Here is a 25,492-nt window from a genome sequence, read left to right as displayed (position 1 = left end):
TATCAGGGATGCTAATACTGAGATGTTAATACTGATATATTTGATGTTCTAAAGCACAGAATATACGATCACCTATGACCATCTATAAATGAGTTAAGTTACTTTATTTTATACCAGTAGTTTAAAAGCAATGGTTTATATAAACATATTTAGAAAGGAAAACACATAAAATGTTATGGATGGGGTTATTTTTGTTTTGTACAATATCCCATTGTTATTGTTAAAATAAGAAAATAACGCTTTAAAAAAATTTGACAGCAAAAAAAAACAAAGGGCAATAACCCAGTAATTAGCTAAAGTAGAGTTATGGTTCTTGAACACTGAACTTCCTCACATTGTGCTTTACCATTGTATGAAGTTCCAATGAATTCCATCCAATACTTTTCAAGTTCTACTCCGGACAAAAAGAGTAACAAAGGGCAATAACTCAGTAATAAGCAAGAATAGAGTTATGGTTATTGTACACTGCACTTCCTCTCATTATGCTCTACCATTGTATGAAGTTTAATCCAATTCCATCCAGTAGTTTTTAAGTTATGCTCCAGACAAGGTAAATTGCAACAGACCGACCGACAAACCGACTGACGGACCGACCGACCGCAGGGTGACTCCAATATACCCCCTTCAAACTTCGTTTGTCGGGGGTATAATTACTGTATTTTTCTTGAGATTAGGGAAAGGTCACATAAGGATACATTCCGTGTGAATGAATGGGTCAATATTCACCTGGGCCCGGCCATCGCCCTGCCCATCTTGTTGCACAGTCAAAATGGTCTTGCAGAGTTTCCTAATCCAAAGTTGTACAGCACAAAACTGTAAGGGGCTTAAGAGCCTATAACTTTGATTATTCCACACTGAACAAAAAACCCATTTTGCCTGATAACTTGGGTCAGTAAAACCCAACAAAATAGAATTGTAAGTGTCATATATATATAAACGGGTCACGGACATTACGGACCATGGACATTACGGACCAGACATTACGGACCAGATTTAGGGATATTACGGACCATCTTCAGAAACTTACGGACCATGATTTATAATGTTTTTTAACATTTTTTTTTTAATTTATTCACTCATTGGTCTTAAATTTGTTAATAAATACTTCAATATGAGTGCTCAGTATGACAATTATCTTTAATGTAACTGAAAAATCCCATGAAATTCCAATGTTAAACATCAATGTACAGTATTTTTAATATGGAAGATATAACGTCATACTGAGCACTCATATTCATGTATTTATTAACAAATTAAAAACTAATGCGTGAATAATGAATGAATAATTAAAAAAAAAATGTTTAAATCATGGTCCGTAAGTTTTCGAAGATGGTCCGTAATGTCCCTAAATCTGGTCCGTAATGTCCCTAAATCTGGTCCGTAGTGTCCCTAAATCTGGTCCGTAATGTCTGGTCCGTAATGTCCATAGTGTCCGTAATTCATATAAACATACTACCTTCTAGAATTAACACGAGAAGAAACGTTATGACACATTTCATCATTGCCTTAAATACTAGCGTAAATACTACATCAAACTAGTAACTTTGGTCCTGCAGCTGACACTTGGAAGGTACGCACGTTCTCAGGTGGCGGAAAGGGAAAAAAGGGACGTAACTCATACATTACAAAAGTTAAAATTACTATGCATACTTATTCTGAATCAAATTATTGATCTGTGACTTAGCTCATAACGCTACATGGTAGATGTTGAACTTCAGTTATAGTTCATCTTTAAACATTAAACAGGTTTGAAGAAAAGCGATGTAGTTAGTATATGGATATTTTTACCTAATCACCGTATAAAACGCGCACATGCGTGGTTGTCAAGATAAACTAAGATGGCGGCTACCGTAAAGATTAAAGTACACTGATTACATTTTCGGATATAAAATCAATCAAATCAGTAAACATGGCAATGGAAAAGTTATATGCTGTAAGGGATACCCACACACGATCAATAACAGCTCTTGGTTACAACCCTGCTCGACGTGAAATTTTAATGGGCTGTGAGGGTAAGTTCAAAAATGATACAATCTGTGAGACTGTACATATTGTATTTCAGGATTATTGTACACTGATTTTGTGACATGTAATTGATATAAAAGTACCCATGTTTATAAACTGAAACAACTGGATGAATTAAATAATATATTCAGTTTAATCTACATGTAAATAATAAAGACAAGGGCATGAAGACCGATTTCACATTCATGACACAGGTTCGCAAAGCGAACAAACATATGTTAATGTTCTTTTTTCAACTAAAAATCAACTACTACAAGATGTTAATCATAAGAATAACATAAAATATTAAATGGCATTCGCTAGTCTAAAATTATAGACATGTTATATGGGATTCTTCTAATGCCTAACGTCTAAACGGGTTCGTGCAAAACGGGGGTTTTGAAAAATATTGAAATTTAGAGAATTATTTGTTTGAAATAGATAATAAAGGTTTATATTCATATTTGACCATGTATGATTACATTATTAAGTGCCAAGATATTTTGCACAAAACAATCTTTAAATGCATTAAAACAGAGGATTTACCTTTCCAATAAAATGAAAGTTGACTAACACAGACAACAATTGTACCATTCGTTACAACTCGGCCATCTCTGGGAAGCTTCGAGATAGACCTCATAAATACAATCGTAACAACTCAGCAATCTCGGAGGTGTTCCGATTGTTGTAAAATTGTAAACCGCAGCCTTGCAGGAGCCCTTTATGTATCTATTTCATTATATTTTGACAGTATGAAATGAAAAAACCACATCAAACTCATAATTATTCGTTGGATATTTATTTTTTGTGTACAAAACTAATACAAAATAACATTATCTGGTAATATTTCTTGTTGTTGTGATATTTCTTTGACGTAATATGCTTCAACCCAGACTCCTGATCGTAATAACTACCCACTTTTGGTAAAAAACAATTTTTGTACTTGGAGAAATTGCCATATCAAAAATCGTAAAAGAATCCATCAATGTACAATTATTTGGTATAGGCATGTGCATTTTCAACTACAGTAAAAATTGGTTGGCTCCACATCACTTGTCTTGATATCCTCAATGTCTCAAACTGGATTTTTTTTTTACTTTATGTTCATATATAATTCAATTGGATTGCTCGTTTTCTCAAGGGTCAATTTTTCTCCATGTTGATGTCATTTTTGTGGTCCCTTGTAACAATTTCACACTTTGTTTTGTTTGCTTGGCTTTATGTCAATTTTGCGGTCGCAGCTAAAATATTCACACCTTGATTTGTTTGCTTGGCTCCATTTCGCTGAAGGCGCTAATCGGTTGGATTTGCTTGATTGTATCATAATCATGAAATCAAATGAAACTGGTTGAACAGCTTGAGAAAACATGCCATCACTTTAATTTCTGTCTTTTATTGGCACGAGTACAAAACTTGAAAATTATTTTATTGCAATTTGAATGCATTTTTAGAAGGCCTCATTCATATCAAATATCGGGCTGAATGCTTCTCCAAATGGAATTATTTACTCCATTAAACGCTCAGCTTATGTGAGACTCACTGTTTGAAATATCCATGTTTATTGTTTTCATAAAGATGTTTTTATTGCGTAAAAAAAATGCTAAAATTATTTGGTATTATCATAGTATCAAATGTGTCATGTTGCAAACAGTAGGATGTGGGTAAGACAGCTATGTCCAATAAATTTTCTTCTCTAACAGAGATAACTGAGGAAAATAAACAACAAAATAATCATTACTTTTTTTTCGACGTGTAAAAGAAAAAAAAAGAAACATTCTGTAAGCATTCCCACATGGCTCCAAATTCTTGAGGCTGGAAGTATTTTGGCCGTTCCCTGGAATATCAAGCCAACAGGTTTCCACTGTATTGCATTCTGAACAAATGTACAATACACCAGTTTTCACATAGCACTGATAATTTGTCAAAGTTGCTATTTTATGTTTGGTCATCAGCTAATGAAACTTGCTTGATACAATTGTTGAATTGTGGGCTCAGAATTTAAAATGGCTTTAAAAAAATTGATGGGTGACTGCTGCAATTTTTTACTTCATTTAACTGCTTATTTATTTGGTAACAGCAATTTGCACGAACTGTGATATTTACTGTGATAATATCATATTTTTGATATAGTCTTTATGATATATATGGGGTAAAAGAAAAGTCAAGAGAAACCCCTGTGTTCTAAACAATTACACCTTATCTATCTCAGGATTCTACTAATAATTGTTTACATCTTAGCATGATATTGAAATAACAGGGGAAATTGTCCTTTTCTAAGTCTATTTAAAGCCATGTTGTTGATGTCAATTATGTCTCCCCCATTCATGGGGAGACATATTGTTTTTGCCCTGTCTGTCAGTCAGTCCATCAGTCCATCAGTCTGTCAGTCAGTCAGTACATCACACTTCGTTACCGCTCAATAACTATAGAACGCTTAGACCCAGGAACTTCATACTTGGTATGCTAGTTGGTCATGACTAGTAGATGACCCCTATTGATTTTGGGGTCACTAGGTCAAAGGTCAAGGTCGCCATGACCTTGAGGTGAAGAAACAGTTTTCGCTCAATAACTAAAGATCCTTTGGGTCAAGGAACTTCATACTTGGTATGCTAGTTGTTGATGACTAGAAGATGACCCCTATTGATTTTGAGATCAAAATGTCAAAGATCAAGGTTACCTTCAGGATAAAAACGATATGTTGGCAGTGACCTTAGGTTAAAAACTGGTTTCTTCTCAATAACTAAAGAAAGCTTGTACCCAGGAACTTCATACTTGGTATGCTAGTCGGTCATGACTAGTAGATGACTCCTATTGATTTTGAGATCAGTAGGTCAAAGGTCAAGGTCACCCTGACCTTGAGGTGAAGAAACGGTTTCCGCTCAATAACTTAAGAACGCTTGCACCCAGGAACTTCATACTTTGTATGCTAGTTGGTCATGACTAGTAAATGAACCCTATTGATTTTGAGATCACTAGGTCAAAGGTCAAGGTCGCCGTGACCTTGAGGTGAAGAAACAGATACCGCTCAGTAACTAAAAAACGCTTGCACCCAGGAACTTCATACTTGGTATGCTAGTTGGTCATGACTAATAGATGACCCCTATTGATTTTTTTATCAGTCCGTTATTCAGTCAGTCAGTACATCAGTCTGTACGTCACACTTTGTTTCCGCTCAATAAATAAAGAGCGCATGCACCCAGGAACTTCATACTTGGTATGCTTGTCGGTTATGACTAGTAGATGACCCCTATTGATTTTGAGATCAGTAGGTCAATGGTCAAGGTTGCCGTGACCTTGAGGTGAAGAAACAGTTACCGCTCAGTAACTAAAGAACACTTGCACCCAAGAACTTAATACTTGGTATGCAAGTTGGTCATGTAGATGATCCCTATTGATGTTGTGATCAGTAGGTCAAAGGTCAAGGTCATGATGACCTTGAGCTGAAAAATGGTTTCCGATTGATAATTGAGTAATGCTTGGGCCCAGGAACTTCATACAATGCAAACTTTGTTTACATTTTCCAAGATTAATCAACAACAGTTTTTTCTCTTCACTATTTAATACGGGTGAATACCAGGGTAAACCAAACTTCACTGTTGGTTCGTCTCCAGTCCAAAATTACCAATTTCTTGTACATCATTTATATTTTCTCAGCTACGACCACACAATAGTGAAGACGAGCGCTTTTTTAAATAAGCAATCTCTAGTTTGATATCAACAATTTCTTATACACTATATGTGTTCGGCACTTACAGTGTCCCAGGATCTTGAGGACACCAAATTTCATGAAAATAATCTAGAACATAAGTCAATAGCTCCAATGGGTCACCATTATTTTTGGCAAAATCAGAGATACCTAATTGGACTTTATACATATACCCTTGATGCAAGTTTGATAAGTTTAAGATAAAATAACCAAATTTATTTAATATTTAATGAAGAGATTTCATTATTATTGTAAATTTAACCATGATAAATTCTTTACCATGAAGAATTTAAAATTAGCAATTAGGAGTATTTTTAGATCATTTGAAAAATTTCCAAAGATCTGACACTGATTTATGAGACTATAAAATATTTCAGATTAGATATCAATGCTGTTTTGTTGAAGGGTGTGCTGTAATACAATTGATTTTTAATCTGCAACTTAAATGTTGAGGTCTTCAACATTACTGTCCAAAACATTTTTTTAAATAATTGTTAACTAAAATAGAATGTTGGCAATATTGATTTCATCTCATTTGTTGTTGGGTTTGTTAACGTTTTTGAGACCATTAATCTGTGCAGCTCTTGAAACTAACTTATGGCAACAATGAGTTGTAAAATTTAAAAAAAAAAATACCCATTAGGCCATTATGAATTATTTGCTAGATTTTCATCCATTTTTTTATAAGATTGAGTCAGGGGGGATGCCATTTTTAACCAGGTTTTCACAAAGTGAAACCTGGTTATTAGAATGGCGAACGTCGTTGTTCGGGCGGGCGGGTCAGGCCGGGAGGTGTCAAACTCACCTATGAAACTGAATAACTTTAGTTAGGTTGGACATATCTCGACCAAACTTGGTCTATGGAAAGAGTTTATGGGAACCTTTCATGGGATTGCGTTTTGGGGTCCCTAGATTCAAGGTCAAGGTCACTGTTACTAAAAATAGAAAAATGGTTGAAACTGAATAACTTTAGTTAGGGTTGATATATCCTGACACAACTTGGTATAAAGGAAGAGTTTATGGATACCTTTCAATTGAATGCATTTGGGGTCCCTAGGTTCAAGGTCACTGTTACTAAAAATAGAAAAACAGACACAGGCTGAAGTACTTCTGTCAATCATTAAAAACCTGGTTTCGTCGCATTGCGGTGTTTCTTGTTATTCTTTTTTATTTATTCTTTATATGACTGTTCCACTGTTATATATGTGTTCATGCTCTTTCTTACTGCACAAGGAACTATAAATATGAGTTTCTAGTTGAACCACTAACATGATCGTAATAGTTTTCCTTTTTTACAAGTGAATGTTTTACATCAACAACATAGGTATGAATATACACTGTTTCCGGACAGTACCGGATTGATACCCGAATACAGACCCTAGTTTAACAAATTTGTTTGCGTCAATGAAATTTAAGGGGCCGTGGAAAAAAGTGGGGGCAGGTGGGGATGAAAATCTACTTATTAATTTAAAGTCGCCTCATTAATTAATGAAAAAATAGCTCTAATTAAGCATGCATCGTATTTTAGATTAAATCTATTTCAATTTCATGGTTGTGTGTTACAGATGGTGTGATAAAGACATGGGAGTCGGAGAGCGGGAAGCAGGTGTCTGTCACTTGCGAACACAAGGGTTGGATCACAGACTTCCTCTATTGGTAACACACTCACTCTGGGACACTTTGTGAATAGTTTATTAGTTTTTATATTTATACATCCTGGTTACTCTGCTACTGGAATGTTTCCTTGCAAATTGATATATATATATCAATGACCTTCTGAAGGCTTTTCCATTGCAATAAAAATGTCCATTTTCCCACATACTTCTTTTTTTCTCCGATCCCCCCCCCCTCCCCCCCCCCCCCCCACTATTTAACACGTTAGCCAATCATAAATGAATAAATGAATAATATGTGTATCTGAGTATTATCATGAACCTTTTAATTAGTTTTGACATTAAACTCTTCGCTTGAACTTTTTGAGTGTCCCATTGTAATGTTGCACAATGTTTGTCTTGAAATAAAACTGATAAGTTCTGCTCTTTAACACCTTACATTTAAAGTGTATACAATAGCATTTGATTGAAATGGGTAAGTCCTGTCTTTAAGTGATTTATTCTTGATACAATCATTATTTGCTTACAGCCACAATACAGTTGATGTCATTTAAGTAAAATCCATTTGAAATACTGTGGGAATATTTTATAGTAAGATTTAATGCGCTTGTTTACTTGACCTTAGTAGATTTTGTGCCAAAATAATTACATGCTTTAATGAAATGAATGTGCCTGTATATGTTCATGTTTCAAATCGAAGACTTTTGTACATGTAGCAAAAATGTCAACTAAAAAAATTTACCAAATACTTGTCTGTTTTGTTGTTTATTTCACATAGTAGTTATAATTTTATGTGAAAACATCATTGTTCAGGCTGACTGGGGTGGGCGGCTTCAAACTTTCCTATGAAACTGAATAACTTTTGTTAGGGTTGACATATCTTGACCAAACTTTTTATGGAGGAAGAATTTATGGAGACCTTTGAAGTTTCATTGGATTGCATTTGGAACCCATAAGGGTAGGTCAAGGTCACTGTTATGAAAATTAGAAAAATAGATCAAACTGAAGTAAGGGTTGACAAATCTTGACTAAACTTGGTATTTAGGAAGAGTCAATGGATACCTTTCATGGGATTGCTTTTGGAACCCTGGGGTCAAGGTCAAGGTCACTGTTACTAAAAATAGAAAATTGGTTGAAACTGAACAACTTTAGTTTGAGTTGACATATCACGACTTCTTTTGGTATTGAGAAAAAGTTTATGGAAACCTTTCATGTGATTGCATTTGATGCCCCCAGGGACAAGGTCAAGGTCACTGTTACTTAAAAAGAAAACAGTTGAAACTGAAAAACTTATGTTATAGTTGACATATCTTGACTAAACTTGGTATTTAGGAAGAGTTTACGGGGACCCTCCACAGAATTGTCCTTGGGGCCCCTGGTGTCAAGGTGAAGGTCACTGTAACTAAATATAGAAAAAAATGTTGAAACTGAAATCTTTTTGGTTAGGATGGACAGATCTTAACCAAACTTGGTATTTAGGAATAGTTAATGGAGACCTTTCATGGGATTGCATTTGGAGTCCCTGTGGTCAAAGTCAAGGTCACTGTTACTAAAAAAGGAAAAGGGTTAAAACTGAATAACTTTATTTTGGGTTGACATATCACGACTTTACTTGGTATTGAGATAAAGTTTATGGAGACCTTTCATGGGATTGTATTTGATGCCCCTAGGGTCAAGGTCAAGGTCACTGTTACTAAGAAAGAAAACAGTTGAAACTGAAAACTTATGTTAGGGTTGGCAAATCTTGACTAAACTTGGTTTTTAGGAAGAGTTTATGGCTACCTTTCACAGGATTGTGCTGTGTGGCCCCTGGTTTCAAGGCAACTACGGTAAATATAGAAAAATGGTTGGAACTAATTCTTTTTAGTTAGGCTTGACAGATTTTGACTAAACTTGGTATTTAGGAAGAGTTTATGGAGACCTTTCATGGAATTGCGTTTGGAGTCCCTGAGGTCAAAGTCAAGGTCAATGTTACTAAAAAAAGAAAACGGGTTGAAACTGAATCTCACTATGAAAGTTGAAGTTCTTCTGTCAATCATTGATAACCAGGTTTTTGCATTGCGGCAAGTAATGATCTTTTTATATATGAAAATCAAATTAGACTCGAAAAAAGGTTCAGTCTGTTTTGTGCTTGTAACATTTTCATTTCATGTTTTTCTATGATCAATGTCAAGGATACTGTTTAAAGAACAAAATACGAGCTAAGATCACAAAATGTACTTCAATTGTTCTTTTTGAATGAAATAATTATGTAAATACTGTTAAGAGCCTCATATCCTCAAGATACAAAATTCATTTTTTTCTTTCATTATTTTTGGCATTTATCAAATTCTTTTTCCCAAATAGGCTGCAGCGTGATTGGTCATTGTTGCACTGCTTCTGGGTTTAACAAGTATATCTCACAGCAATTATTTGCAAATTATATGGTTTGGGTTGAAATCCCTTCCCCTGAAAATAAAGAAAAACTGAAGAAAGTGTCGGTGGGAATACACAGTAGGTAGGGAGCAATTTGAATCTACTGTTGGTCATGTAGAATCATTAATAAGTGATCTATGCTATTCTGGATTTTTTATTTATTCAGGACAGAGACTAAGTTGATGTTATCTTCTGCCAATGACAGAAACATCATAGCTTGGGCTCCTGGTGGGGGAATACATGACAGAATCACAGTGAGTTCTCACATAACCTCATCCTCCGTCTTTGTATGGCCATATATGCTTGTCAGATTAAGGCTAACAAAAACAGTCAAAGTCATTAAATCTATTAAGTATATTAGTGTATAATTAAATAATATCTGTTTTCTGTTGTTTTTATATAAGATTTGAATGAAAATCATATAATGTAATATGTATGTATAATTATTTAATGCATGACTTTATAGACATGTATGTTTCTTGCGTTACAAAAATAATTATATAATGAGCATTAATCTTAGAGAAGTCTCTTAATTTAAGCATTGAGAAGTCAAGAGCTTAATGATGCTAAAAGTAATGATTTCAGAGAAGTTGATAGATATATCATGTACTGCGATTACATGTACGTTTTAATTACTCTGTTTTGGTTTTCAGATTGGTGTTCCTGTATACTGTATGGCAATAAATCTTCGTCGCTTTCAACTTGTTTGTGGTGTTAATGGTGGTATTCGTGTTTATGCATTAGATGAAAGTAAGTATTTATAATGTTCATTCAAATGTGTTAAAAGGTTTATATAAATGTTTTATTGAATGAAACAGACTGTTTAAATATCAATTCAACTATTTATTTTATTGATCAAGGCTAAGAAAGAGGAAGCTTTGTTGACATGTTCTCTTTTGGTGCAAAACTTTATTTTTGCTGTATATAAAAATATGCTTGAAGATATTCTCAACTTAATTAAAAAAACTGGTACTTTTATCTTTGTGTTTGTTTTCCAGATAAGGAGTCAGGTCATGTGATCAACTGTAACCGTGTGTTGTATGTGGCGAAGGAGCACACTGACATTGTTCGTTGTATCATCTGTACAGACACACGCACATATTCTGCGGGGTAAAGCCATTATCTTTGTTATTTGTAGCTGTCCTCAAACAGTGATCACAATTTTGTATATATTGAACCATACAACACGATTGTTAGCTTGTATGTTTATCGAAGAAAAAAAATTGAGGTATTGTCATAGCATTGGTCACATGACACAACTTTATCGTCATGCAAAAACTTTCACTTTGTCTATAACTCTATAACCATTCAAAATATTCAAATGAGACTTGGTAAACATGCAGCAATAGACAATACATGCTTTTTTTAGCAAGGTCCATAAATCTGGCTTAAATATTGTTGAATGTTCAGTTTTGCCTCTTGTTCAAATGGGGGAAAAAACATTGATGAGTGTTGGCGTTTGCTCTGCGTCACTCTTGTTATAGATTCTCTATGTGGCCAGATTACACCAATTTGAATATGTAGTTTAAAATGAATTTTGTGTCTTTGAATAATTGCTTACTATACTCGGGTTTATTCATTTTAATTGACATTTTGTTATTTTGACTAGATATGATCAGCGACTTATTATTTATGACTCATCCTTCACTGGGGATAACAGTTTGGAAGCAATAAACATGTAAGTACCATGATTTCTGTCTACTTGTACATTAAAGAGTTTTGCTTAACAAAAATGTTTAATTGAGAATAATAGTAGTCTAGTGGTATTGGTGCCTGCCAAAGGATGAACTTCAGCTTCAACAGAGACACTCTGGCCTCTCCAAAGGGACACCTGTAGTTAAAACTGATTACTTCGTTGGTTTGGTTAAAGTTACCAAAATGATTATTGATTGTCAATGCTTATCCATCAAATCATCTAAATTTAAAAACTAGCCAAATATAACATGTGGAAAAATCAATGTAAAGTAAAAAGCATAATCTGAATTAAAACTGTCCTTGCTTTGATTATGATTGTTATTGTATGTTGTTTTTTTTATCATATTATACCCATTACCATTGTTTTCTCTTTTCAGAATCAACAATGCACATGATGCTGGAATATCGTGCCTTCTTTTAGCAAAGGATAATGAAAATAATTCCTGGTAAGGGAGTTCTCACTTTACTTTCTGTTGCTCAAAACTGACGGCTTACCAAAAGACTGTTGTAACGCCTTCTATTTCTGTACTGACAACCGTCTTGCATTTAGTCAGCAAAATACAGACTTGAAAACTGATATATACAAAGGCTAGTCATGTGGCAATTCTAGAGACATTTGATAGTGTATCAGAGAAAAGATGTTGAGATGTATTTCATTAGTACAATTTGATACAAATATTCATTACATTTCCGTAAATGGTATGAACAAACAAATGTAATATTAATATCTTGCAGGATATTGACTGGTTCATTTGACAAGAGTGTAAAAATCTGGACGGCTGATGGCAAACCAGTCCACAAGCTTGACAACTTCATATCAACTGTGTCTGGTATCTGCTATGTTCCTCGCAACAAGACAGTCTGGGTGGCTGGAGGGTCCTCATACGCCAGTCTGTTTGACCCAAAATCTGGGGATAATGTAGGTCTTTTATTAATATGTATCAATTCAATAAAATGCCATCATTATTATTAATTTTTTTTTAAAAGAGCCAACTTTATTTTACAAATAAAGGTTATTTGAGAAATTCCAGTGCTACTGGCCTGCAGGCGTTAAATATTACATGTACATGAATATGCTTTGAATGTGCTTTTAGATTTTCAGTCAGGGTTATGAGGTTTATTCATCCATGGTAAAAATAAGTGGGACATTCAGAAAGTGGGATTGTCACACATGATATAGGTAGTTTACATATCAAGTTAATATAAATTCAGGTATCCGACTTTATTGGGACATTTCAACAGCAGGAGGAGGAGAAGTATCACCTCCAGATTCTCAAGTTCTTCCCAGAACTAAATCAGGTTGTAGGTAAGAACTTCAGTGTCTTGGGTGATAGATTGTGAGATTGTGCTAATTTAAGTCACTTCGTACTAGGCTATGTGCAGTATTTTCCCAGAGCTTTCTGAAGGGATGTCGATCAGCACATTTCTTCATTCGTATATGGTGTAATTTGATGTATATTTTGGACTTTGACAATAGCGGAAGTCAGCTAGTCAGAGACTCCTCAATTATGTCTCAGACTACATGATTTTGAGTATAGGCAGCTGATAGGACTTATTGATTTAAAATTCTCAATGTGCACAACTCATATCCAAATCGTATCATCATTTAAATGCTTTGCCTTTGCTGCCTAAGAAAACAAGGTTATCCCAATTGCATCATTTAAATTGCTTCGCATCCTGCAAAATAGTGAAGTTTTATTAATCCAGTTATATTCTAAGTTAACTCTATGTGATAAAATTAATGATGTCCCCTTCACAATCCATATGTTTTGTTTATTACATCTCTTAAATACATCAATTCACATCCCACTGCATCGCTAGCACTATATGTTGATTGACACCCCATAATTTACACATGCAACTTTTCTGGAGCTGTCTAAGGGGTTTTTGTTCAGAAGACTATGGAATTTTGTCCTAAACTAGAGCAATTTTCATTGATCATTCTAATACCTTGGGGCAGGCATTTGTTTTTGGCGGTTCTACTTTCAAGTGCCTTTTATTTTTTTTAAGCTCAGCATTTGTTTTTAACTGAAAAGCACAGTTTTAAGAATATATGTTGTATGAAAATATCTTTTATAAAGCAGTCTAGTGAACATCCCATCTACACATACAAACACACAAAAAGATAGAAATTAAAAAATATCTCAGGGATATTCATTTTCCCTGTGGGGTAGGGGGTGGGGGTAAATTGAAGGAATTTTCTCCCCACCTGGGAATTTGGGGCATGTATGATTTTTATGACATGTTGCTCAGGCGTGTTGCAACTATTGAGGTCTGTAAGAGTGCTAGCTCTGTTAGTAATTGGATCACAAAATTGTGTTCCCAACTATGCTTAATAGGTTCATGTACTGTAGCTGAGTTTTTTTTTCATCCATACTCAAACATTTAATAATGATATTGTAAAATTAATAAAAACACAACTGTATTTCAGCTTCCACCAGTCGGAGACATCTCATTGTGTGGAAGTACAATCCCTCAGGCTGTGTCACTGCTTTGAAGTGCAAAGTAGCACTGGAAAGCCTTTGTTATAGTGAGTAAAATCCGAAAATTATTCTTGTTTATTTGTTATGCAAGAAGTCAGTAACTAGTTCCTTTATTTTAATCATGTGTAGCTTTAAAGTGCATTTTGAGAATCTGAGAAATCATCCATTTTTTCTATTTTTTATAATTATGCACAACCTTTTCTTTAATCATTTTAGCTTGTCTGTTTTTCGAGGAATTTAAGAGCCTTGTTGTCCTTGTCTTGACTTGTGGCATGCATCAACTTTCACCTTGGCCATAACTCGGGAACTGTTCAAGATATTCAATGAAACTAAGGACACATGGTGCCAGAGACAATATGTACATGAAGACCTAAAACTGTAGCTATAATAATTGTGGAGTTATGCCTCTTTTAAATGAAAAACAGCAGAGGAGGGTTGGCATTCACTCTGTTGCATTAATGCCTACTCTGACATTATATTCATTTAATTTTTTTTTTTAAATCTTGTTTGATATCAGCTCGTAAGGTGCCCATCCTGATATTCAGCGGGGACCATGAAGGTGCTATTGTCAAGTGGGAACGGATGCAATCAAACCATTTCATGTACAGGTATACAACTAGTTTCTAAGATTTCTTTGCTAAGTATTAGTTAATTAGAATATTTTCTCTCTATGTGGTGGATTTTATGTATGAATGGTGACTGTCTCGAAATCACTGATACAGCCATGTCTTACAATGGTAGTTGATCACATCGTTCTCATTTATGTGCTACATGTTTCAGTAAGGAGGCGTTTGTGGTGAGTGACTCGAAGATCAAAAAGAAGCGAAAAACTGGAAGCAAGAAACGTGAGTTGATGCTGGAACAGGAACTCAGTGATAAACTCAACAACATGTCCATGAAGACGGAGGAGATGAACAAGGCCAACAACAAGAACATACAGAGCCACTACGCTTTCAACAAACCCATCATACCACCGGTATTGCCCGTAGAACAATCTGTATTCTTTTTCCATTTTTGTACTCACTCAATGTTTCATGAACAGCAAGAACAGAGTTACTATGCCTTCAACTAACCTATGTTTCCACTGGTATTGCAAATGACGAAATATTTATGTATTTATAAGTACCCTGCCAGTTCAACCAGACAGAAGGGACTTTATGTTTTTTGTCCATCTGTCCATCCAGAAAAACTGGACGCTGCAATAATTCCAAAATTATGCGAGCTGGGTTGAAAAAAACTTGGTATGTGGGTTCTTGAGTTTTGACATCAAAATGGCTTTTATGTTTTAAGGCGTCAACCCATAACCACCCGCACACAACCATCCTGCGATGTCTGTTTGTGGAGAGTCTTGACATCATCCTGGCTGCATCGGAGGACACAAACATTTGTATGACGCCGACATTTTTATTGTTAGCTCAAATTAACGTATTTTGATAGCCTTTGTGTTGTTTTGCAAAGACTTGAACCTAAGCTATAACTGAAAAAAAAACAGATCAAAATTTTCACATGAAACTCAATACAGTTATTGACAGTTAAAATAAGCACATGTGTAGCAAATTGTGTAATGTTTCCTTTAATAGTTGTTGATATATGCACCTTTTCAACAAACGAAACAGATGAGTAATGACATCCCATTTTAGTGCTCTTGTTGTTCATCTGGCTGTCAATTTTCCTTTCCCTTAAATAATAAAATCTAGTAGTAGTTGTATTGAATATCAAATCTGTTAAATATATTAATAGCAAAATATTTAAGCTGCACTCTCACAGATTGAACATTTTGACAACTTATTATTTTTTTGTCTTGAAACGAGCCAATTTTTGCATGGAATCCATGGAAACCAGTTATTATATGACTGCTGACAAAAGTAAGATCGCAGATTTTTATATTTAAGTTCAAAAATTGATGTTTTATGCTTTTTTCTTAAACCGTTAGTAAGAGTTTAAACAATAAAACATTAATTTTCGATAGAAATATGAAAATCTACGATCTGATTTTTTGTCAGCTATCATATATCATTTGTTAGCAGATATTTACGCATAAATTTGCTTTTTCTAAGTCAAAGTTGTAAAAATGGTATATCTGTGAGAGTGCAGCTTTAAGGTGCATCTCTATACTTATTGTTAACATGTACCATGTCATTCATGGAAAAAATTATCCTATCAAGTTCAGTACAAATAACCTGATCTACGTGTGTTACAGATGTGTGGGGTTTTGATGACCAGGCAGTGTCAGTGCTGCAGGACATGAAGCCTCTGGACATGGAGACTCTAGTCAACAAGTACAGCATCCTCCTAGACTCTGACTCCGAACTCCTTCCGCAAAACACCAAAGATGGGGTATAGTTTATACTTACCATAGTTATTTAAGCTCATGAAGACAGCTATAAGCTGAAATAATGCTGGATTCCTGAATTGAAACAAGAACTGAATGTTTTTGTTAGGAAGAGCACTTTTAGGGGTACAGGGCTTTTATGATGTATGTAAAAGTTACTTGTAAAAGATTAATATATACTTAGTGTTTATGACCATTAAATATGCTGAATGGTATGTTTCCATTTATTGTTCGTCCAGAGCTGTTTTGAAGACTCCGATTAGTGGATTGGATGCTATTAAATACATAGGAAACAATATTCTTTTTACAATGAAATGGTCAATTAGATACAGTGAATAGCAGCAGAAGCCAAGTCTATACTTTAGGTTTATCAGCACATTTATTTTTTTAGTTTGGATAATTGTGTACATGTAGGCATAGTTGTTTATAAATCATGTAACTATTTCAGGAGAGTGATTCCGTGACAAACCGTGTTGCCGGGTTTGTGTGTAAATATGTGTTCTGTGAGCATGAATCATGTGTCACCAGTCTAGTCGTCATAGAGAAGGAAAACAGCCAAGACTCAACTTACCTTGTGAGTTGACAATTACTTGTATATGTATGATGTGTCACCAGTCTAGTTGTCAAAGTGAAGGAAAACAGCGAAGACTCAATTTGCCTCATAAGTTTACAATTACGTGCATATGTATCTTTGTGAAAATTGTCCAACTTAGTAACTGCATGATAATTGAATAAATCAGTACAGTCATCAAAATTAGAGCTAAGTATTCTTACACAAATACTTGGCTTTAAACAATTTCAACCAGCAATGCCATATAAAATCCAGCATTTGACCAAGCCTGGAAGCATTGATACAGTACAGGACTTGTGCTAATTTCAACCACTGAATAAACTCAATTGTTTTTATTAATTGCTTGTATATGGTACATGAGCTGAAGTAATATTTCTGTTGGCCATGTCTTTGCTCTCTACGACAATGTGTTATGTATCTTATATGACATTGAATGTTGTTACATTTAATGCCAAATATACATAATGTTGCAAATTTCTATGTGTAAAGAGTGTCTTTTCGTGAAGAGCTTTTTGAGAATGTAACACAGCTAAAGGATAAATAGGATATTAAATAAGCTCTTCTAAGTATTTATACATCATTTACTATGTGTGTTTCAGTTAAGTGGTGGCTGGGACCGGAGGATCTGTATCTGGGACCTGGAGGCTGGCAGGTAGGCCACATAACTCATGCCTGGTGTACAGGCTACTAAGGCTTGTAGGGCACATAACTCATGCCTGGTGTACAGGCAACTCAGGCTTGTAGGGCACATAACTCATACCTTGTGTAAGGCTACTAAGGCTTGTAGGGCACATAACTCATACCTTGTGTAAGGCTACTAAGGCTTGTAGGGCACATAACTCATGCCTGATGTACAGGCAACTCAGGCTTGTAGGGCACATAACTCATGCCTGGTGTACAGGCTACTAAGGCTTGTAGGGCACATAACTCATACCTTGTGTAAGGCTACTAAGGCTTGTAGGGCACATAACTCGTGCCTGGTGTACAGGCTACTAAGGCTTGTAGGCAATGTAACTTATGCCTGGTGTACAGGCTACTAAGGCTTGTAGGGCACATAACTCATGCCTGGTGTACAGGCTACTAAGGCTTGTAGGCAATGTAACTCATGCCTTGTGTACAGGCTACTAAGGCTTGTAGGAAATGTAACTCATGCTTGGTGTACAGGCTACTAAGGCTTGTAGGGAATGTAACTCATGCCTGGTGTACAGGTTACGTAGGCTTGTAGGGAATGTAACTCATGCCTGGTGTACAGGTTACGTAGGCTTGTAGGAAATGTAACTCGTGCCTGGTGTACAGGCTACTAAGGCTTGTAGGGAATGTAACTCATGCCTGGTGTACAGGCTACTAAGGCTTGTAGGGAATGTAACTCATGCCTGGTGTACAGGTTACGTAGGCTTGTAGGGTGTGTAACTCATGCCTGGTGTACAGGTTACTTAGGCTTGTAGGGCACGTAACTTCTGCCTGGTGTATAGGCCACTTAGGCTTGTAGGGCTCATAACTCATGCCTGGGGTACAGGCTACTTAGGCTTGTAGGGCACATAACTTCTGCCTGGTGTACAGACCACTTAGGCATGAAGGGCTCATAACTCATGCCTGTTGAACAGGCTACTAAGGTTTGTAGGGCACGTAAGTTCTGCCTGGTGTACAGGCTACTTAGGCTTGTAGGGCTCATAACTCACGCCTGGTGTACAGGCTACTTAGGCTTGCAGGGCTCACAACTCACGCCTGGTGTACAGGCTACTTAGGCTTGCAGGGCTCATAACTCACGCCTGGTGTACAGGCTACTTAGGCTTGTAGGCAATGTAACTCATGTCTGGTGTACAGGCTACTTAGGCTTGTAGGGCAAGTGACTCATGCCTGGTGTACAAGCTACTTAGGCTTGTAGGGCAAGTAACTCATGCCTGGTTTACAGGCTACTGAGGCTGGTAGGGCGGGTAACTCATGCCTGGTTTACAGGCTAATTAGGCTTTTAGGTCAAGGAATTCATGCCTGGTGTACAGGCCACTTAGGCTTGTAGGCAATGTAACTCATGCCTGGTGTACAGGCCACTTAGGCTTAGAGGCAATGTAACTCATGCCTGGTGTACAGGCTACTTAGGCTTTTAGGGCAAGTGACGTATGCCTTGTGTACAGGCTACTGAGGCTGGTAGGGCGTGTAACTCATGCCTGGTGTACAGGCTACTGAGGCTGGTAGTGCATGTAACTCATGTCTGGTGTACAGGCTTCTTTGGCTTGTAGGGCAAGTAATTCATGCCTATTATGCAAGCTTGTAGGACAGGTAATTCATGCCTGGTGTACAGGATACTAAGTCTTGTAGGGCACATTAGTCATGTCTGGTGTGCAGATTACTCATGCTTGTAGGGTACATAACTCATGCCTGGTGTACAGGCTTCTTAGGCTTGTAGGGCATGTAACTCATGCCTGGTGTACAGGCTACTTTGGCTTGTATGGCACGTAACTCATGCCTGGTGTGCAGGCTACTAAGGTTTGTATGGCACGTAACTCATGCCTGGTGTGCAGGCTACTAAGGTTTGTATTGCACGTAACTCATGCCTGGTGTGTAGGCTACTAAGGTTTGTAGGGCACGTAACTCATGCCTGGTGTACAGGATACTTAAGCTTGTATGGCACGTAAATCATGCCTAGTGTACAGGCAACTTAGATTGTATCACCTGTTATTTATGTCTGGTGTATAGGATACTAAGGCTTGTAGGGGATGTAACTCATGGTGTTTATGATACATAGGTTTTTATAGTGGAAATTAATATTATTAGCTTAAAGGTTAATTGGCTTTCACACTGACAAAAGCCAAATAGGGGATATTTGTCACTTTCTTTAACTGTTCTTGTTTACTTGAAAACACAAGTCATTAATCATTTTGAGATCCTAACATTTAACATGACTGTATCCATCTGCTTTGAAGATGTTTAAATTAATTAATGTGAAATGTTAAAAAATGAAATATTTAGGGAGGTTTCCAACATTTGTGAAAATATACTTTACTCAGAACTTCACAGGAATTTCTCCCTTTTTCAGACTTCATGATACATTCCGGAACACAAGTACCCATTCATGTAGCCATGACAACATGGAGCTAGCATGTGATGGTGACATCATGGGCATGGACTACAGCCCTAGCAGGTCAGGTCCCAATTCACTAAGTATTTCTTTCATTTTGTAAAATTACTTGCTTAAATTTGATTTTGAAAATCAAAAATACCTTTGAAAATATTTCCCTACATTAATAGTGTACTGAGCTTGATCCTGTTAGTTAGGACTTAAGTTTACCGTTATGCTAGAATTTTTGGCCTGAGTCTCAGATGGCAAATGGTGGACTGACTGTGGACTTTTGGGCATCCAACTTTATGTCACATTGTCTTGTTTGACTTAAATTAATAATAAATGCTTTTAAATAAATTTTCTGGCATTGGATATTATATGCCAGATCTTTCAATCCAATCCATCTTACATCTTTCTTGTGACATAAATGAAACATCATAGGGCTGAATGCGCAAATATAAATATAAGTTTGTTTGAATGATAACCTCTGCATGTAAATGTATACTTATGTACTTATGTTCTGTTGATTGGATTATAGTATCCGTCTATAATAAAGACTCCCAATTGTTGATTAATGTTTATGTTTAATGAAATTTTTAGTTTGTCTGTTTTTTAAAGAAAAAAGGTAGAGGTATTGCCATACCTTAATTGTTTTCTTTTAACATGAGGTTGTTGTATGGGAAGGCATGCAGAAAATTATATTTAACCATAACTGAAGCACTATTTAAGGTACATACATTCGTATTAACATGATACAATGACTGTCAGTATGCACTTGACGATGTTGAATGATTTAATCCTCTTACAGACGGGAGTTTGCCTATGCGTCTAGTGACAAGATGGTGTACATTCGTAAGTTCTCAACCACCGGTTCCAAAATGACCTTGGTGAACACACTTCAAGGTCATGATGCAGAGGTCACATGTGTTTGTTGGAACACTATCCTCACCAAATGGGTCACAGGTTCTGATGATGGAACCATTCGCATATGGGTACTGGGTTGATACATAGTATTCTTTCTTTTTTAAAATAGCATAACAAAATAGTTTGATTCTACATTCAGTATGCTATATTGTAATTTGAAGCAGATGTAGAAAACAAGAAATATATTGTAGGGAACGTAACTCATGCCTGGTGTACAGGCTACTTAGGCTTGTAGGGTAAAAAATATATCATGATTTTTGAATAAGTAAAAAAGATGTGGCAAGGTGTGTGGGAGAAGTTGAAGAATGATCGAGTATTATCATAATAATTGCTTTGTAGAAAAATAAGCTGTGAATTATTAGTACATAGCCAAAATGACATCCAGCATTTAATCCTTTTGATTTTACAGTCTGGTTCTGGCTTGAATGAGTGTGAGCAGATCCTGTCAGCACAGGGAGGGGTCCACTGTCTGTGCATGGACAAGATAAATGGGGCCATCGTTGCAGGCATACAGAATGTGATCCGAGTGTACGACCCAGAGTTCTACAGGCTCATGCAGACTAATGTAGGACATAGTGACGCTGTCAGAGACATCATTCACATCAAAGAAAGAAACCAGGTGATACAATGTCTTCATGTTATATTATGTACTATGAAACTTTTTGATGGATGACATCTTATTTTTTTAAAGCCACAAACCTGAAGTCTTCTTATAATTCCTATGACACCAACATATGAAGTTACATAATACTGGAGTATTCTGATAGCTTTGGTTTTTGCGTTGCGTCATTGTGTAAAAACTTTTACCTTAGCTTAAGATATTCAAATAAATTTTGGAACACATGTTGCTTGAGACAATATGTACATGTATAGCAATATGCAACTTATGCTCTTCTTCAAAAGCTAAATAATAAGAACAGAAGAGCATTTGCTTTTGTGTTCGCTCAGCGTAAGCCCTGTTAAAATATATTCCAAAATAAAATAAAATTAATTATTAATCATTAAATATCCCTTTTCTACATATCTTCCAGTATGTGTCATGTTCATGGGACCAGTCAATTCGTGTATGGAATGCCTGGAAAAAGCAAGTGAAACGTAAGGACCCAGAGGAGGGAGGGGAAAACAAGGGAGACAACAAGATGAAGAAGGTGGAGATCTCCCTTGAGGAAGAGGAGGAGGAAAATGAAGAGCAAGGTGAGGAGGAGACAAATCCTGAATCACCTCCTCCAGAGGAGAGTGAAAGTCAAGCGGGAGAATCAGGGACAACTGGCCAAACTTGATTGAATTGGGAGTATATGGTCCAAAAAAAATGTTTTTAATTTAAATGCAAATAATGTCAAAATATTCATATTGTTATGTAATATTACAGTTCCTTTCATGATGATTTTTCTTCATGAAAATGACTGGAGCATCTTTTAAACATATGGACATTGATACTCATTCAGTGCTAAGTTATGTTCCTGGAAATGATGTGTCAAAATAATATTTAGTTATCAGGTGAATATGTAAATGAATCTCAAATCAATGCCATTTGATTTAGATGTTAATGTTCATGTTTCAGTGAATACATGTAGGTGTTAGTTTGTTATGTCTCCCACATAGGGAAAGGAGACATTGATGTTGTTCAAGCCATCTGTCTGTCTGTTAGATGAATGGATGTTATTAGTTTGTTTGTATCCCCAAAACTGCTTGTGGGAGTTTAATGAAATGAATGATAAGTACCATGCCAAGTTCGCTGCAAATCTCAAAAACTGCTGGAGGGCTTTTGATTAAACTTCAAACGAATGATAAGTACCACAATTAATTGTGCATTGACATTTGCATGTTCTGCTTGTGTATTTTTAACAGAGTTATGGCCCTTTGATGTTTTACATATAGTGATTTTTTTGTTAATGGAAAATCGCTCAAACTGCTAAAGGCATTTTAATGAACAGGAATAATAAATACTGAGTCTAGCTGTCCATTATCATCAGCATGTTCGACTTAGGTATGATGTAACAGAGTTATGGCCCTTTTTTAAATGTAGAGAATAGTGATTAATTTGTTTGTGGAAAATCTCCAAAACCACTCCATATATGTAAATATGGAATTCTTCTTTAGCATATAGTCTACCTCCATATTATTCATTACAATTAACTCCTTTTATATAATATTTGTTTTAAATCAGAATAAAGATGTATTTGTGTCATAGTCACATTTCCTGGGATTCAAACCTGAATATTAATAGTTATTAATTATTATGGATTATACACGTGTATACATTGATTGTACCCACAAATGCATTTATATTTTCTGAAGCACTTGTTTTATTTATACACTGATATGAGTTTTTTGAAGATAGTGTGAGCAAGTATTTACTAGTTATATTCATATGTTGTTGTTTTTTCTATATAGACTATTAGGTAAGTCTTGTTGCTCTATAATTGTTCTGTTTGTGTTTTTGATGTTTTTTATGTTTATCGTTTCTTTGTTTGTTTTTCTGCATTTTCCCTGTTGTGTATTTATTGATTTTATGTATTTTAACAAAGTTTGAAAAATTAAACTTTGCGGGAGTCTGCTAACACAATGTTATGAGCATAATTACAGTGTATGTTGACTTATTCATAGTTTGAATTTTGCTCACAAAGTTGAAGATTTTCTTTCCTCATTTAACATGACTTATAGGTTAAGGGGTATACCTCTGAACATTTGTGTATCAAATAACAATATGATGTGTTGTTAAACATGGCTTAGAATTAGTTTCTTCTTTGGTTGTTATCTTATTGCTTATAGGTTATCTTTTAGACGTGTGCCATTTAGATAAGTGATATTTGATAACATGTTAAATACCTTATATAAGGTAATCAATATTATACCTAGTATTACTTCCAAACAGAAACAGCATTTCAAAGGATATCAATTTCAATGTGATATTTTATACATGAATGGTGCTATTGAAACTCTCACCTCCTGTTCTAGAGCGTGCACTGCGGCTATATTTCAGCCATCTTGCTGCTGGAAATGGACACTGTGAAGAATGGACTAAATTACTGGGAAAACTGGCAAGCTTCACTCATCGATTAGTGATTCCGTTACATAATATGTCTGTATATAATGTACATAGGAACAAAGGTGTAACATACATATATATATGTATAAGCATTATCTATAGAGACAATTATCCATGTGAATATTTAATTTAATATAATAAACATAATGTATGCATTTTCTTCAAGAGCATTTAGTGTGATGTATCTGTTTTCTATGTCTTAATGCGAAACCATATCATATGACTGTGTATTTGTTTGTGTGTGATCATTTGAAAATCAAAAATGTTCATTCATGTATCATCATTATTTTACTGTCCATAAGGCTCACCTTTTAAGAAGAAATCAAAATCAATCCTTAACTAGTATGTAAATAGATATCTCTATTGAAAACATCCCTTACAATATACAGTATGGTGTGTAAGGAAACATATGTATGTAATGAATAGATATCAAGACACATTATTTTTGTACTGACACTTTAATTTATTTAAAAAAATAACCAAGGTAATAAATAAATATGTATAGTATTCTATACATATAGGTAAAGTTCAAGTTTACTAATGTCATTTTTCTTTCCTCTAATGTTATATAGCTTGAAAGAATATATCTTTATATGAGATATAACAACAGTCCTGAACATATCCCTCAAAATTGTTAACTTCAATTGGCAAACAACAATGGCAGGAATGTTAAGGGTAAGAAATTTATGAGCTGATATCTACATTTATAATTCATTATGTGATATTTCACTTCATGTTTTATGCAGATTGTTTTCAACCTTCATGAAGATGTTATAAATTGTTTGTTAGATGTATTTAAATTATTTATTAAAGACTTCTTTTATTCATGATTCTTCTTGTAATTACTTATGACGCCATTGTTCGATACAAGTTAATAATCTGTAGTGGTATATAACTGTTAAAGGTAATACTTGTTGAAGATATGTATATTTTGTGTTGCCGGTGTAAATGTCTGTTGGTTCTTGGGATTAAGGGCCTTGTAGGTTTTTACTACTGACCTTGGCCCTGTAGTTTACAGTGAAGTATTGTGTTTTAGACTTTAATCAACATTGTTAAGAAATTCCTTGTTTTTATAAAAAAACACGACAACTTGACTATCTAAGAAATCAGCTTTGGCAAGTTTTTGTTCTACATTTCAAGATATAAGTTTGAAAGCCAATTGTCACTTAGTGCAGCAATAGTGTTTCCAAATTAGATATGACCTAGTGATAGCTCTTGGAGATGATTTGAAGGAATGGCAGCCTTGTATGCCTACATGAATACAAACGTTTCAGGCTATGTTGCGATGACGTCGTCATTGCTTTCAACAGTTCATTCTTCAGAGTGTTGATCAATCTTTAATGAAGACAAAAAAAATAGCATCTATCTTAATATTTAGAACAAAACTTCACTTTTAATATGTTGTTACACAATCCACCAAATAACGCGCGCAAGCATTGTGGTTTATTGACCAGAGATCCTATAAAATGTCTAATTTCGAATCTCTGCTGACTCCAGCGTCATGACGCGCATTGATTTTCAGTCCTTAACGCCATTTAGATATCATTCTGATGTGGCGCGTTTTGGCGGGTGAGTTGTCTTACTAAGGGTGTGCCGGAAGAATTAGCACGTGTTTCCGGTCAGAATAGAAAGATCCAACACG

At 35.3% G+C, this 25,492-nt stretch overlaps 1 protein-coding gene across 1 annotated transcript; it reads left to right on the top strand.

The window, feature by feature from the left end:
- The first annotated feature begins 1,833 nt into the window (after positions 1 to 1,833).
- On the top strand, positions 1,834 to 24,681 carry LOC128226531 (uncharacterized). The gene is made up of 20 exons (XM_052936455.1): positions 1,834 to 2,012; positions 7,276 to 7,366; positions 9,905 to 9,992; positions 10,392 to 10,488; positions 10,737 to 10,848; positions 11,348 to 11,416; positions 11,811 to 11,879; positions 12,169 to 12,352; positions 12,646 to 12,739; positions 13,865 to 13,963; positions 14,434 to 14,524; positions 14,697 to 14,892; positions 15,207 to 15,303; positions 16,117 to 16,253; positions 16,697 to 16,822; positions 17,419 to 17,471; positions 19,854 to 19,958; positions 20,686 to 20,869; positions 21,211 to 21,420; positions 21,833 to 24,681. Exons 1-20 carry the CDS (start codon positions 1,910 to 1,912, stop codon positions 22,079 to 22,081), a joined length of 2,454 nt encoding a protein of 817 aa, XP_052792415.1. The 5' UTR covers positions 1,834 to 1,909; the 3' UTR covers positions 22,082 to 24,681.
- The last annotated feature ends 811 nt before the right edge of the window (positions 24,682 to 25,492 follow it).

The sequence above is a fragment of the Mya arenaria genome, chromosome 3 (genome assembly GCF_026914265.1).
Source record: "Mya arenaria isolate MELC-2E11 chromosome 3, ASM2691426v1".
In the NCBI taxonomy this organism is placed as follows: domain Eukaryota; kingdom Metazoa; phylum Mollusca; class Bivalvia; order Myida; family Myidae; genus Mya; species Mya arenaria.
This window is presented reverse-complemented; position numbering and strand designations above follow the sequence as displayed.